At 34.8% G+C, this 15,280-nt stretch overlaps 1 protein-coding gene across 4 annotated transcripts in view; it reads left to right on the top strand.

Annotated features, from left to right (window-relative positions):
• The window catches only part of TBC1D5 (TBC1 domain family member 5), a 319,581-nt gene that overhangs the window by 185,621 nt on the left and 118,680 nt on the right, over positions 1–15,280 (top strand). For all 4 annotated transcript variants that reach the window (XM_084281760.1, XM_084281761.1, XM_084281759.1 and 1 more), the window contains 4 exons: positions 4,195–4,283; positions 5,734–5,784; positions 5,873–5,942; positions 12,293–12,465. In XM_084281760.1, the coding sequence (XP_084137886.1) occupies positions 4,195–4,283; positions 5,734–5,784; positions 5,873–5,942; positions 12,293–12,465 (383 nt within the window). The remainder of the gene's footprint in view (positions 1–4,194; positions 4,284–5,733; positions 5,785–5,872; positions 5,943–12,292; positions 12,466–15,280) is intronic.

Below are 15,280 nucleotides of genomic sequence, written 5' to 3'. Positions count from 1 at the left end.
GCTTTAATAAAGACTGCTTGGTGGGCTAAATGAACATAGGCAGATAAAAGAACAGGTTCAATTTTGCGAGCCTACAGGCTGTTGACAAAGAAAACTTATTTACCTCTGTTTTCAACTGGTGTTGGTTGCATCAGTAGTGCAGTAATTTCAGGAAGGGGTTGCCACAGGACTACAAGGAGAGGTAAAGTGCATAAAAGGAAATAAATTTGGATCATGAAAAACTGTTGATTTAATATCTCTGAAGTGTTTCAGTATATCATCCAAGTGTTGTGGTGCCCTTCCAAGTCCACAAAATAGCAAATGGTTATGATTTTACTCCCTTCTAATGGACACATGTCATTTTTATTAGAAGCTTTTCATTTCTCATACCTCATTTTAAAAGGCCTTTTTTAAAAAAATGATGATCCTGTTAGCTTATTAGTAACAATCCTGTTTTTTTTGTCCCCATGTTCTTCTCTCTTTAGATACCATTTATTTTATGACCATCAGTATCCTTCTCAGAATTAGCTAATAGGAAGCAGTTTGTGGTGGTGACAGGATACTTTTTTTTTTTTCTCTATTATCAAATACCTATGTTGTAGTCAGTCTTCCTGTCCTACCATTATTCTTGGTTGTTTTTACCATTGACTTCCCACTAAAGCAATGTATAGCATATTTTCATGAAGATAATAAAGGTTACTATTGATTCATCAGGAATGGATCATTTCTGAGATGCTCTCTCCAAAGTGACCTGAATACAAAGCTCAAATTCTGAAGTTTATCTTCGTATTCAGTATGCATCGTGGGATTCATCCTGTTGTTCTGTATGGGAATTCCTCTCTCACATTTTTATGACCACATGCAAGAATTAAATTTGCTGTCGTAATTGTGACACTTGGCCAGTAAATGAAAACTTGCACTTACATCTGTTAACATCTGTACAGGACCTGATGTTTCTCTTCCAAATATTTGGAAAAAAGTTCTAGTTTCTTGGCAATTTGCATCCTTATAAATAAAGAGGGCTGAAATTTGCAATATTTCATTCAAGCTATTATGTAGCATCAGTATATATTCTTAGAAGAATCAATGTTTGCTTAATATGCATATATGCATGAAATTTGTCTTTGTAGTAGGTTTTGTGTTTTTTTGACCAGCATGGAGTAACATTTTATTTGATGGGGAAAGACATTTCCGTCCCTAGTCAGATGGAATAGAATGTTGTGAGGCTGTATTATAGAGATTTTAAAGACAGAATCCTCAGTGGGATCATTGAATTTTTAAATAGCAGCTGTAAATAAAAAATGTAAAGAGAATAGTATATTGTACTTAAGAATATGTAAAAATTACTATTAGCATTCTTCTATAAGATTGGTGCCAAAAATTCTGGTCCTAGTTACATTGAAAAGAAATAGTGACAATTAAGCTAAATTGCTAGGCTAACCATTGTTCACTCATGATTTGATTGACCTTAAAGAAGTCAATATAATTTTGAAATGCATTGATTCACTTTGCATTGTACAAATGCTGTATTTCTGGTTTTCTTTCTAAACCATAGACTGTATTATGAAATCAATATTTTGTTGTAGCTGGGAAGTGTCATAAAATTATCTGAGCTCTGTCAACTTATTTATTAACACTAAAGAGTTTTAGTAAACTGCAGCATTGAAAAAATGTGTATGCATATTACATTGGTGGCTTTTCTTGCCAAACTAAAAATCTCTAAACAGTTGAAGTACTCTTGTAACTGAAAGATCAGAGGTATCTTTTTGAAATCCTGATATTTCATCATCTGTTTGTTTTGTTTTTCTTGTATGTGGGCAGCCGCATTACAATTCTACTTTATTATATAGTTGATACATTATTATGTTGGAAGAATGTATGATGTGCTTTTATCTTTTATGACTAATTCTTATTTTATGTCCTCTTTCTTTTTCTTCAACTTACATGTTTACAACTTAGCTGGTAGTTTTATTAGTTAGGTTTTTGGCATTTCCATTTCTCTTATTTCATGTTAGTATATCAGGGCGAATAAAAGATTAGATGTGGAGCTGTTAATTATCTGAGGTCTGATAGTATATATGGAAGCACAGCATTTGTTATCTACAGTTTATTTAAATATTTTTGGTATTTTTACTTATCTTCTAATTGTGGACCTATCTCCCAGTCTTTCCTATTTCTTTCTTTCCTGGTACAGCTGTAAGACTTTCAGAAATCTGAGGCTGTCAACTTGCAATCTAAATTATATTGTTGTGTTTGAGAATTTCGGATCAGCTCCTGAAATCAAGTGGCTACATGAGAACCTAGGGTTTAACTTTTTTTTTTTTTTTTTTTCCATCTTTTGAAGTAGTCCCTAAAGGTTCAGAAATCAGAAGGGAAAGAAAAGCTCCACTCTTTAGTATGTTTGCTGTCTTTAGCTATGCCCAGTCAACAGAATTTGGTATTGCTGCAACCCTACAGTTGAGGCTATATCCGCAGTTGCCTCAGTTCTGAAGAAATTAAAATTGGATTTCCTAGATTTTGGTTGAGAGAACACAGAGATAGTTCCACCACCATTCATTTTCCTCCATGTTGCCAAGTATTGGAATTTCCTTTTACAAGCAAATGAGATTCATGCATCATAGATAGATAGTGATAGATAATGACCTAGAGAGGGCTTTCTTATCTATCTGAGTCCTCTCTCTGCTCTGATCTACATCTGATATTTCTGATAAAACTTTAAGTGTATTTTGTTGTTTTTATTTGTTTGTTTGTTTCATTTCTGATAATGGATTTGCCTGTATCAAGCTGGTAAAGCTAACTCTTACATACTGAATACTCCTGAAATGCTGCATGTAATATCACAGTTCTACTTTGACCTATCTGAGAGTATCCCAAGAATTTTAATAATATGCTGCCTAATTGAGATCTTAATAGCGTCCAGAGATCCTACTCCAACACAAAGGTCAGAGAATCCAAGCAGGGAACAAAATAAATGTGAGATCTGCTAAGCATGTGGTGGAACAGGCACTGTACCATTCTTTGGGGGGCCGATGTCTGTAGTTCCCTCTCCTTGGAGCGATCTGTGCATCCAAAGGCAGCCAGACAGGTCTCCATGCTTCATCCTACACCTTTTCCATCACTAAAGGGCTCCCCTCGCTTTTTTTTTTTATGTCTGACCCCCACCCCAATCTTATGTAGTTCCCACCTGCCTTCCGTGTCCCCCACTGGGAACCCAGCTCCACTGCTTTATCCAAATTTCCCAGATCCTCCTTTTTCCTGGTCTAAGCTGAGGGAAGGGGCTGAATCTCTCCTGTAGCTGAGGTTTCATTCTGCAGACAATTGTTTTACCTGCCAGCATGTTGCTGCTTGCTAACAACTGGGCTGTTTGTTTGCTGAAGCGGTTGCTTTTGCTCCCATTAACACATTGGAAATCCCCAGATGAACCAATTTGAGTCAAGACTCCTCTGGTGAGCATTGATGGGTTGCCCAGCCATGCTTCTAACCCTGTCCCAAGTCCTGAACTATCCACCACTTTTTTCCACTCTGATTCCTGCATGGCTTTATATTTTGACTATGTCTGGATATAGATTGTATTTGTAAGTAAAAGTCTGAAATGGAACAATTCCAGGTCTCCTACACACTGTGTTAATAATGTACTTTTTAAAATATTGACCTAATGACTTTTTTTAATTTAAAAAAAAAAAAAAAAAAAAAAAGAAAGGTGAAAAAGCCCTTTTATTTCTCATGTGGAACTTTAATATTCTAATTTCCCAAATAGCTGCCCAAGTCTCCTCTAAAGGCTACTGTTATGGTGGTTTTGGAACATTATAAAATTAAAAAATAATAATAATTTTAAATTTTGTAATTTGTCCTTATTGCAGATCTGTGTGTACTGTGGATCGTGATTGTAATTAACATAAATAAAATTTATATCTATGAATATAGATCTTAGAGTAAACTGCCAGGTGCACGGTTACTTACCATTGCCAATCTGTTGCCTGTTGTGTTAGAAGAAGGGAGAATAACTTGCTTCCCCCATAATGTAGCAGAATAAACACTTGGATTTAATCAGAATTTAAAATAAAAGACTGATTATGAAACCATTCTGTTAAGAATATAAATGTTCACACTTTTAGTTAGTTTGCACCCAGTATTGCGGGCTGCCTGATGCTGTGCTTTATGAACTATTATATGAATGAAATATCTTACAGTACTTTTGCTTCTTTTTATGTTTAGGGTATGCATGAACTCTTAGCTCCCATTGTTTTTATTCTGCATTGTGACCACCAAGCTTTTTCACATGCCAGTGAAGCTGCACAACCAAGGCAAGCATAACGTTTTATTTATATAATATTAAAAATTTGCTTCTTTAGAAAAAGTACATAGAGTTTTCTGGATTAGAACTTGTAAATATGTTCTTTAATTATTTGTTTATAATTAATAAATTAACTTGAGAAAATGTTGCATCGTCTTGCTTTTATGGGAATGTCCTTATTTTGTCTTCCCTACTACAGCATGGAAAGGGAGGTTTTAGTGTAGACATTGGCCAATTCACAGCTATTACATATAGAAAAAAGGGAACACAGCAAACCTAAATGAAAACTTTAATGTTCACCTCATTTTTTGTTATTGCCAAGAATGCTTTAGTTTTTGTTATTGCAGAGAGGAAGCGGAGTAGAAAAACACAGTCTTAGAATGGACACATTAACAACTTTCTTTCCTTGTATCTTAAAATAATCAATGTAGATGCGTTGTTGACTGATATTTCCTTTATTACCTTGCAATGTTGTAGCTGCACTACCTGACTATGTTTTGTCTTGGTAGTAACATTAAGTTTAGGTATTGATTCTCCATTTCAGCCAAGCTGTGCGTGCACGTGTTTATACACGTGTATAAAATACTATATCACGTATGATTGTGAACTGAATTCAGATGCTTTTTTCTTGCCTTATATGTAAAGCTTTTCAAAATAAATAAATAAACTAGTTGCCTGTTCAAATCATTTGTGATATTTAATCAATTTCTTTTAATTTGTCTTTTTTGTCATTGCTTGTGGAGTCTAGCAGTGAATAAAGGCCAATTTAATTATATGTGCTATGTATCATAACCTCTTTAGCACCCCTCAATGTGATTGTCCAAAGGCAGTATTAGCATAAGGATGGAATTTATTTACAAGTGTGTGTTTTTATTCAGTGTACGTCTTCAGATATCCTGAAATTACCTAGAAGATGCCCTTCAGTGCAAAGGAACTCAAAATAAGCATGTGTTACATGCAGCATTCTGTTCCAGTGCCACTGAAAAAGTAGAGCCAAAGAACAAAGTAGATGGAAAAGAGGTGCTGTCACTGATTAATTGCTGTTAAAGTACAATAAAAATACAGGCTATTAAAACAAAATAAATTAATGTTTTGATACTGCATATTTGACCAGTAACCATTTTTTGTTGTTTTGGACAAACAGTGATAGATTGTGCAGCAATCAATTATTGTAGATCAAGCATATTCAAATAATACATTGTGACATTCAGTAATTTGTTATTTGGAGTAATTAGATGGTTACTTCATTGTAGTGCAGACAAGGCAGCTAATTTGTTTTTGATCTTTATAAAAAGGAAAGACTTCATTTGTTCAATGGAGTTGCTCTTTTTAATTAAAAAGGCTAGTTTTCTCATTTGCACTTTATATGAAAGTTGGCTTATAAATACATAATAGTACATGCAGAGCACTGACCAAAAACAAACATTCACATTTGGATTGTTCTCTGTTGATTTTTTCAGTGAGGAAATGAAAGTCCTTTTGAATCCTGAATATCTGGAACATGATGCCTAGTAAGTTTTAACAACTTCCTTTACATTTAATTTACTCTTATTTGCAATACATTATTTAACACCAAGTTTCTGGCTTTTCCCCTTTCAGTGCAATGTTCACACGTCTTATGAAGACTGCAGAACATTGGTTTTCAACTTTTGAACATGACAGTCAGAAGGTAAATATTACTCTAAAATGTATTTATTCTATTCTTAAACAAATGTGTTTTTTAATGTGACTGAAGTAATTTGAAGATGATAACGTTTGTTCTCTTAAACAATTTGGTTAATTGTTTAACCAAAGTTAAACAATTAAAAATTAAACAATTGTTTAACCAAAGTTAAACAATTAAAAGTTAATTTAAAATTAACTTAATTTTAACTTGGTTTTAATCAAGTTAAAATTAAGTTATTTAGAGGTTTTTCAGAATTAGGTCATAAGCACTTGTGGAAAGTCAGTTGGCAGATCCAGTCTGTGGAAAGATCACTTTGATATCGAATGCCACACACAGGAAAATTATTCTCCTGTTTATGAGAGATACTCTTGTATAGCAGTTAAAAGATTGCTTGTCATAGACACATGTAAGTGCCCCAAACTTGCGCTAATGGCATGTTAAATAAATACATTGAGATAGTGTTTAACATTGAGGCTTGAATTGGTTTAAATCGTTTTCAATATGAACAATTTGACGTGAAACCAAAATTTTGTTCATAGGTTGCCCATCATAGATCAGGGTTCATCTGTGACTTTGTCCTGATGCCACCTCTTTTTTGTTGATGATGATCCTTTTTTTCCCCCCTCTTTTCTTCTTGGCCTGAGGATATTCTGAAGGAATGTCTGTGCCCCTTAAATCAGCAGTGTAGCTATACAGATGCCATTGTATTTAGCGTTTTGTTTCACAGTATGGAAAAGCCTTTTCTGTGTTTAGTTTTACAGAACCTTTTTTTGTACTATTTTTTTTCTTGCCCTCTCTGAACTCTTTGCAAGGAATATCTAGTCTTTGCCTGTAACCATTTTTCACGCATGGCAGATTTAACAGTTCCCTCTGTCTGTTTTACCTCATTCTAATGTTCAAGATTTTTTTTTTCTACTTTCTTCCTGTCTCTTTCCCTTTTTGTGTTTTTCTTTAATTCTGAAAAATTATTTTCGTGATGGGCTGTACGTAGAAGGGTCTAGTAAAACAGCCATGTTACTGTTGTCCAAGACTTTCAATGTATACACTGAAAGAGTTGGTCTCCAGACTAAGTTCCAACTTGATTTATTTCAGCATTTTTCACAGACCATAGGGCAAGTAGAGTCAAAAATAAATTAATAAGAATTTGGTCATTTTTGGATGCCCACGCATGTGCACCAAAACATATACTTGCAAACTGTAATTAGGGAGTGCTAATTTTAGAGATGATTTTGCCTGTCTGTTGAAAAAAATGTTGTTCATCCAAGTCTCACATAAAAGCTTCTATTTTATTTAAATGTTTAAATGTATCTGTGTATATATTTTATAGATACGGAGTGTTGGCCAGAGCTATCTACAGTTATAAATTACTATTTAGATTTGAATTTTACATAGTTTTCAGTAACTACAGATAAAGTGTAAGAGATACAAATTTTATGAACTTATTACATAGTCACTTTTATTCTAACAACAAAGCTGCAAGATGTTTCTCTTGAGTGTAACTTTTCAGAATTCAGTGTATTCAAGCATATTTGTTCCAATTTCTGTGACAGAGGTGGTGAAGTCTGAGGCTGATTTTTATTCCAGGAAATAACTAGGTCGACTTACAGATTTACAGTGCTTGGGTAGAAGGTGAAAGTTTAAATTACCCTTTCTAGTCCTTTCACAGCATAAAAAATTAACTATGCACAGTACATGGATTAATATCTGGTTGTTTGTTCTTGTTCTTTGCAAACATGTATAATCTTTAATAATCCTTTCTTGTGCGTGTGCCTTTTACAATCATGACTTTGAGGGTTGGCTACATAATAAAGTCTGAGTCTTCACAAATGAAGCAATGAAAGCATGTGCTCTGAGATACATGTTACGTTTTATAGCCTCTAACAGTTGGTTCCATTACTCCCAATTGCCATTAGAGGAGCTGCTCCAGCTACGGCATTCCCTAGTGGTTAATGAGAGAAATCTGTCCACATTTATACTTGTGCTATGTCCTAGCCTCTCTTTACTGCTGTAGCATTTGTTTCCTAAATGCATGAATATATAAGTTGTATTAGTATCAAATACCAGCCATTCCAGTTCATGTTGTGTTCAGTAATGTTGTGTGGCAGGATTTGGTGATTTTGTTCCTAATACTTGATCTAAAATATTCATCTCTGTTCCACTGGTAATAAATATTTAAATTATTCTTACAGGTGAATCTGGTGCTCTCCTTTAAATAGTATAACAAATCTCTGAGCTGTACTTCTTTTCCTTACTGTGAACCACATCCCTTCGGGGTCTATCATTTATATTTCATGGTAACAGTGGATGGCTAAGCCCATACACTCATGAAATGTTTGCCAAGACTAAGAAGCTCACAAAAAGAAAACAGGTGTTTCGTCCCATGTGGCAAGTCAATATGTAGTGAGGATAGGCATGGGCACAGTATCATGTTGTCCACTTAGCTTCTGTGCTTTAGGCAGAGACACTGTGAATCATTTCTAGGTAAACATTTTGACAGCTTAATTCTATTAGTTCATTTGACCATCTTTGTGTTTGGGCTGTTCCTTTCATACCAGTTTGATGATATTATTTGGAGCAATTTCAACTGATTAAATGTATCGTCATTTTCTCAACCAAATTGCTTGAGAAGAGACAGCAGACATATCATATGCTCTCTAGTTATTCACCAAACTTCTTCATGGTGTGCATCAAATCATGAGGCATGTGTTGGTCTTCATAATCAGAATCCTTTTACACTTAAACCAGTGTGTAAGACTGTCTTTTAATTTTGTAAAGATGACTATAAACCCACAGACAACTAATGGTGTAAAGACTAGTCTGGGTGACTACCGAGTCTTGTCATGTTACAAGCTCATACAGCTTGAAAGATTCTAATGTTGAGATTTCTATATAAGGTCTTATGCCTATAATCAAGAAAATTTTAAAAATACAGTTCTCTTGAGTCATCAGACTTATGCATGGTCAAGCTGAAGTTAAACTCAACTAGAATAAACCTGAATAATGTACACATTGCAGATGTGTGCCAACTGACGGAGCATGCACAGACTGTGAATTCATACAGTAACAGGTTTTTATGATTAGTTTCAAAGATAAATGGGTGTGTTTCTGCAAAAGGTTACTGTAGACTGGCATTTAACATTAAGGCAATGTTATAACTTAGGAGTGCTTTTCTTGTAGAAGATTAGACATACTTAGTGGATTCCTTTCTTTTTTCTCCACATTCTGGCATGTGACCAAGAAAACACTGAAATGGGTATGAAATAATAATAACAAATAGTCATACAATAGAGAAGCAGAAAAGAATTCAGTAACTTGTTTCTAATGTATTACTTCAAATAATGAACATAGAGGGCATTTAAGTGTGGAATAAGGAAATTTTTCTGCCCCTACCTACTTCCCATGGGCTCTCAAATTGTCTGTGGACCTTTACTCACCTCCCATGCTGGCTAATTTCTTGTAGGTGTGTTATTGGAAAGATGACATAAGCTGTCCATCCTAGAATCAGAATGGTTCGGGTTGGAAAGGACCTTAAAGACCACCTAGTTCCAATCTCCTGGCATGGGCAGGGACACCTCTCACCAGACCAGGTTGCCCAAAGCCCCATCCAGCCTGGCCTTGAACACCTCCTAGAATGGGGCATCCACAGCTTCTCTGGGCAACCAATCCTTTTTTTTTTTTTTTTTTTTGGTCCCTAAAAGGGGCCAAAACTGAACACAGAACTCAAGGTTTGGCCTCCCCAGAGCTGAGTACAGGGGGACAATCACTTCCCTAGCCCTGCTGGCCACACAGTTTCTTATGCAAGCCAGGATTCTGTTGGCCTTCTTGGCCACCTGATCACACTGCTGGCTCATATTCAGCCAACTATCAACCAGTACTCCCAGGTCCTTCTCTGCCAGGCAGCTTTCTAACCACTCATCTCCCAGCCTGTAGCACTGCTTGGAAAACAAAACAAAAACACTTTATTTTCTTTCCTCTTTCAAATCTGATGGAAAATCTAAGTGGTTTTACTTCAAATTATTTGGCATATTTATTCTTTACATTTTGGGGGTGAAAGGGGAGGTATGGGACACCTAAATTATTTGTTGACGTTGCAGAAAATTCAAGGTTTCTGCAGCTTGTTAACCATCTCTAAGCAAGAGATGGTTTATCTCCATTTGCTCTGGTGAGCCCTTCCTTTTAGTGGCTAGAACCACTAGCTTCTGATGATCTTGCATCAGAGTCAACACTCTTACTTTTCTCTCTTCTTAGAAAAGGGAGTAGAAGTCCTCTTTTCAGACTCAGAGATGCATTTGATTTAATTAACATCACAGCAGACTTGCATTTACTTTCTCTGCATGTTTTTTGCCTTAAATGCTAAATTTGATTAATCTGTTTTATTTGAATAAAGTGGCTCTTTCATGAAGGCCATTCTTTCAGTATTTCTTCAAATGCTTATTCAAATATGCTTTCTTTACATACAACCCGTGATTCACATGTTCTACGTAGCTATTATCATGCTTTCCATCATAGAACTCTTCAGTCTGTGTATTCTTCTCTGCTTATAATTAAAAACTGAAAAACAACTGTTTACTTAATTAAAAAATAAATAATAAAAAGGAGGAGAAACATCCTTTCTCAACTGCAGCTATAAAGAATTTCAGTATTTAACTAATAGGCAGTACTTCATCATAGCCCCTAAGATGCTAGGTGTTTTATTTTAAATTTCTGTTTGGCAGAACAGAAGAGGGTTTTTTTTGAATGAAACTATGCCATTTTAATGAGGTTTATTTGATAGTCTGTGAGGGAATTTTGGTCAAGTGATTTGCTAGATCATCTGAATTGAGTATCTTTTGCTAGCACAGCAGCATGGCAAAAACCACTGTACTGTAATAGACAGATCAGTCCCTTTGCTGAAGTTGACATAGCAAAGCAACAGTTACACAGATTTCAAGATATAATTTATCAGATCCTTAAATAAAAACATTTAACTGCTCAGCACCATACAATATTTTTTGCAGTGCAGAATGGAATAATTAAGAAAAAATATTTCAGACAGATTAACAAAAAACTATTTTTATTGAATTTGGGTAGAAATTATTAAATGTTCACTGCCCTTTTGAATATTAAACAGTGTTAGAAATAATGGTTAAGTATGGTTACATCTCTTCCTCTTAAAATTATGATAGAGAATGGGACTGAAGAGGGTCTATAGCTACAAGAAATAACCTTGGGAATAGTTCGTACAACAAAAAATACTTTATTTGTTATTGAGTGCTGGAAATTATGCACTCTTCACAAGTGAATGTCTTTCAGCAATTTTAGAAGTAATGAAGTCATTTGAAAGTATTAACACTTTGACCTTAATAATGATTCTCAATCAATATACTAAGCAACAGTATAGAAAAATAATAACTATTTTTTTAAAGCGAGGCTTTCAGATCTGAGAGTCAAGATGAGAAATTGAAAGAAGTCTTAGCGAAATCTCTCTTCAAACTGTTTCAAATGTTCCTCTTCTGTAACTTCAGCATCGTTCTGGACAGGTTAATTCTCCATTTGCCTTTCCCCTGTCTTTCTCTTGTTAGGCCTGATTTGTTTGTTTTTATTCCTCGCCCTCATTTTTACAAATTTCCTGTTTAGTATAGTTAATTATTTGCTGCATTTCTTTCTAGCTTTCCACTTCTTTTCAGTAACAATTCACTCTTTTGCAAAGAGAACAAATTTAAAGTCACATCACATTCAAGTATGCTAATATAGTAGTTTTCTTCCTCTGTTTTCACCTGTGTGTGTCATGTTACAGATCATGACATAGTTAGCACAACCATTCAGTCCAGCCAGCTGCATCCTAGTCCTGAGGTTCATCGCACTTTTCTTTGGTTTTAAAGGTTTTCCGATGCTTTATTAAAGTTGTGTGGATTTTGAGCCACTTGATTTTCTGAGCAAGAGAAGCCTGTTGAGAAAGTGTTGTTCAAAAAATAGTTATTTTCTATTTGGTATGCAATTTATTGTCCTCTAAGGGTATATATTCTCTCCAGTGTTACCATTCATATGCATTTCTCTGGACTGACAAGTACAAAAATAAAATAAAGCTGTCATCACTTTGTCAAAGTGTGAAAAGTAAAGCAGGTACGTGAATTGGACTTGGAGAAGGAGGGAGTAAACCATGGAACACCCAGGAACGGGAATCCCACAACAGGTGCCCCAGAAGGAGATACTTGAAATTACTCTTCTGCTGGAGAAAAAAAAAAAAAAAAAAAAAGGCTGTTGGTGTTTTTGTGTTTATTTGAAAGCCAGTGATAGTAAGACAATAAATTTCTTTCATGTAATTAAATAATAAAGGATGTTGGGGTTTTTTTTCCTCTTTTCTGTGTCTGCAGGAGAAAGATGTGATGATTACACCTATGCCATTTGCAAGGCCACAAGACTTAGGCCCATCTATTGCTATTGTAACTAAAGTAAACCAAATTCAGGATCAGCTGCTGAAGAAACATGATATTGAGCTGTACATGCATCTGAACCGACTGGAAATTGCTCCACAGATTTATGGACTGTAAGTGCTTACAGTGCATTATTTAATTTAATTCCTTCTAGATTTATTTCATTGTTTGAGGACATTTTAGTCCTGAAATTTAAGATTAGAGGAATGGCAGTAAAAAGAAGTACTGTTTTTCTCTTAGACCTTACTCCACTTACATTACAGTAAATGAAACCACACTGTTGTATTTGTGACAGAGACATTCCTAATGCAGATAAAGTGCATTCAGCTATATATTAGAGAGCTTGACAGAGATTCCCAGTGCAGTGGTGGGACATCAGTACATACTGAAGGGGAAGAGGGAAAGCTTAATGGCTGAATGGTTTGTTTGCTTAATTTTGTCACCTGAATTGGTGAATTGCTATCAGTGAACTTTTCTCTATTCCAATAATAGAGGTTTGGATACTGGCAATATAGGCATGGTAGGACATGTTGAAAGTTATGGCATGGTGGTAATAAAGTTTCTGTATGTGGAGTCAGCTCAGGTAGTCCTTGTTTTGTTAAAGTGACTCACATCCATTCAGGTAGCTTTGTATTATGTGTCCCCATTCTGTGGGGGATTTTTAGGTCAGGTGCGACTTTGGAGGTGTCTTTGTCCACAAATGTTTTCACAGCATTGTATGCAAACTATTTATGGCTGCTATATTCAATTTGGGTCAATACAGAGCATGCAAATTGTAAGAATCACGAGGACTTGTGAATTGCCTATGATTTTGAGAAATAATTTTGCCTTCATAGTCTGGAATTCTAGACAGTTGATTCATTTTGATCATTCCTAAGGAGCAAGCTGTATTTACAGTTGCAGAAAAATGAGACTTGTACTTTTTCTAACTTTTTGCAGTGATTTAAAATTAACATTGACTTTGCTTTAAATCACAAAAAATGTTTCATTTGTAGGTTTGAATTGCCATATGTAATTGTGAATTATATTTAACAACTCAATTGAAAACGTGAAAAAGAAGGGAAAATGAGACTGTCTAAATGTCAGGCCATAAATGCAATACTTGCAAGTAAAGTCTAATTTGATGTTACCGTAAACTGGAAAAATGCTGAGATACAGTACCGCCCTCAAGAAAAGGGTCAAACTGAGGCTAAATAGTAGTCCCAAGCTTAAAAGGAGCATAGGAAGAGAAACATAATACTTGAAAACTTCAATAGTTTTGGTAGGAATGGTCTACAGGCAGCAGAAGAATAAACTAAGGAAACTCAAGGTATTAAAGTATGAAGAGGACAAACAGTCTTATTGCAGTATTTTTTGCATAATGTGGAGTAGTGAGTTTTCTTTATATCTTCTGTAGTCTAGAAGAGAAAGCAGGCATTGCTAATAAATTTCAGGAGTGGCAATGAATAGGTAGGTGGTGTAAACACCAAGGAAAACAAAAAGACAGTGCTTCTATTTTCTGAAGACTTATGAAAACATACAGAAAATAAGATAAACCTCAGAGATTTGCAAACATATTCTGGGGCAAAAGTAATTTGTATTGTAGGTATTCACTTCAGTTTAAGATTTTGCCTTTCAGTAACAGAAATAATTGAAAGAAAAAAAATTAGACTTTAGCTCAAAACATGGCATTATAATAGCAGAGGAACAGTGCAGTCTGGTGCGGCATAAATAGAATTGAATCTGAATAAAGAAATTTACAGTTAAAGGAATGAATTATGAGAAAGATCTTCAAGCTGACTATCAAGAAAACCTTACTAACAGGGAGCTGTTAGACTGTAAAGTGATATATCAAAATTAAAAAAGGAAAAACCATCAGAATATTTTAAAGACAGATTCTCAGAAGTGGATATTATTATAAAGAACAAGTCTGCTTTGGCAAAAGAGGAAAGTAGGCTGCAAGTGAGGTCATATCATTCTCCGACTTCTGATTTAATATAGAGAACAGGAAAAAAAAAGGAGAAAGGAACATGACTGTTGTATTATTCTCACATTTAATGATGTCTGAATTCTTCAGAATAACAACTTCCATTAGTGAACCAGCTTGACAGACTCAGATGCTGGATCTTTTCCTGTATTTAACATTTCTTGAACTAGAAACAGCATTTCTTAAACACAATAGATTATTAATAATTGCTCAGTATAACCCAAATTCAGAATTTATGTAAGTTTTTGTTGAAATATATTATTTTCCTGACGTTTGTTGAATTTGGCAACAGTAAAAATTTGTATGTGAATCATTTAACTGATACGTATCAGTCAAAAAATACACGCATGGTAGAAGGAAGACTAGGAACTTCCTTCAAAAGATATAATGGAGCTGCTGGAGAAAAGTACCAACACAAAAGACTTGTATGTACTGGTAGTCTTCCCTAGCCTGAGCAATTTTTGCAGTGTACTTAAAAATGTAGTATTTCATACTTTGCATCTGTTTATAACCTTTTGTGGAAAGATAGAAACAATTCTTGTTTACTCTTTGTATTTTCATACCGTTGATTTCAACCTTTAATGTTTACAAGTAGTCTTTCTTTTTTTGTTTTTTTTTTTTTTTTTTTCAAACAATAGACTGGGACAGCATGTATCCTAGTCTGTTGTACAATTCCATGTTCAGAAATGGTCACAAAATTTTCACGAAGTTATGTTTACGGGCTTACAAGAGCAACTTTAACAGGCATTACCATACTTGTGGTATAACTCATTAAATATCATTGCTGTCCATTGGTGTGAAAGTGTAACACCATTTTTGTGGGAAAGTGTACTCAGTGTGGTGTTTCTCAGATGCTATTCCTCTGTAACCTGTGATTTAAAAGAAAACTTATTCTCTGGTACTTTCTGTTTTGTGAAGTTATAGCTCAGGGAGTGGGTTGCTTTATCTTCTAGAGTACAGCA

Source organism: Netta rufina (assembly GCF_964035555.1).
Source record: "Netta rufina genome assembly, chromosome: 2".
Classification (NCBI taxonomy): Eukaryota; Metazoa; Chordata; class Aves; order Anseriformes; family Anatidae; genus Netta; species Netta rufina.
Note: the sequence above shows the minus strand (reverse complement) of the source record. Positions and strands in the feature narration are given on the sequence as shown.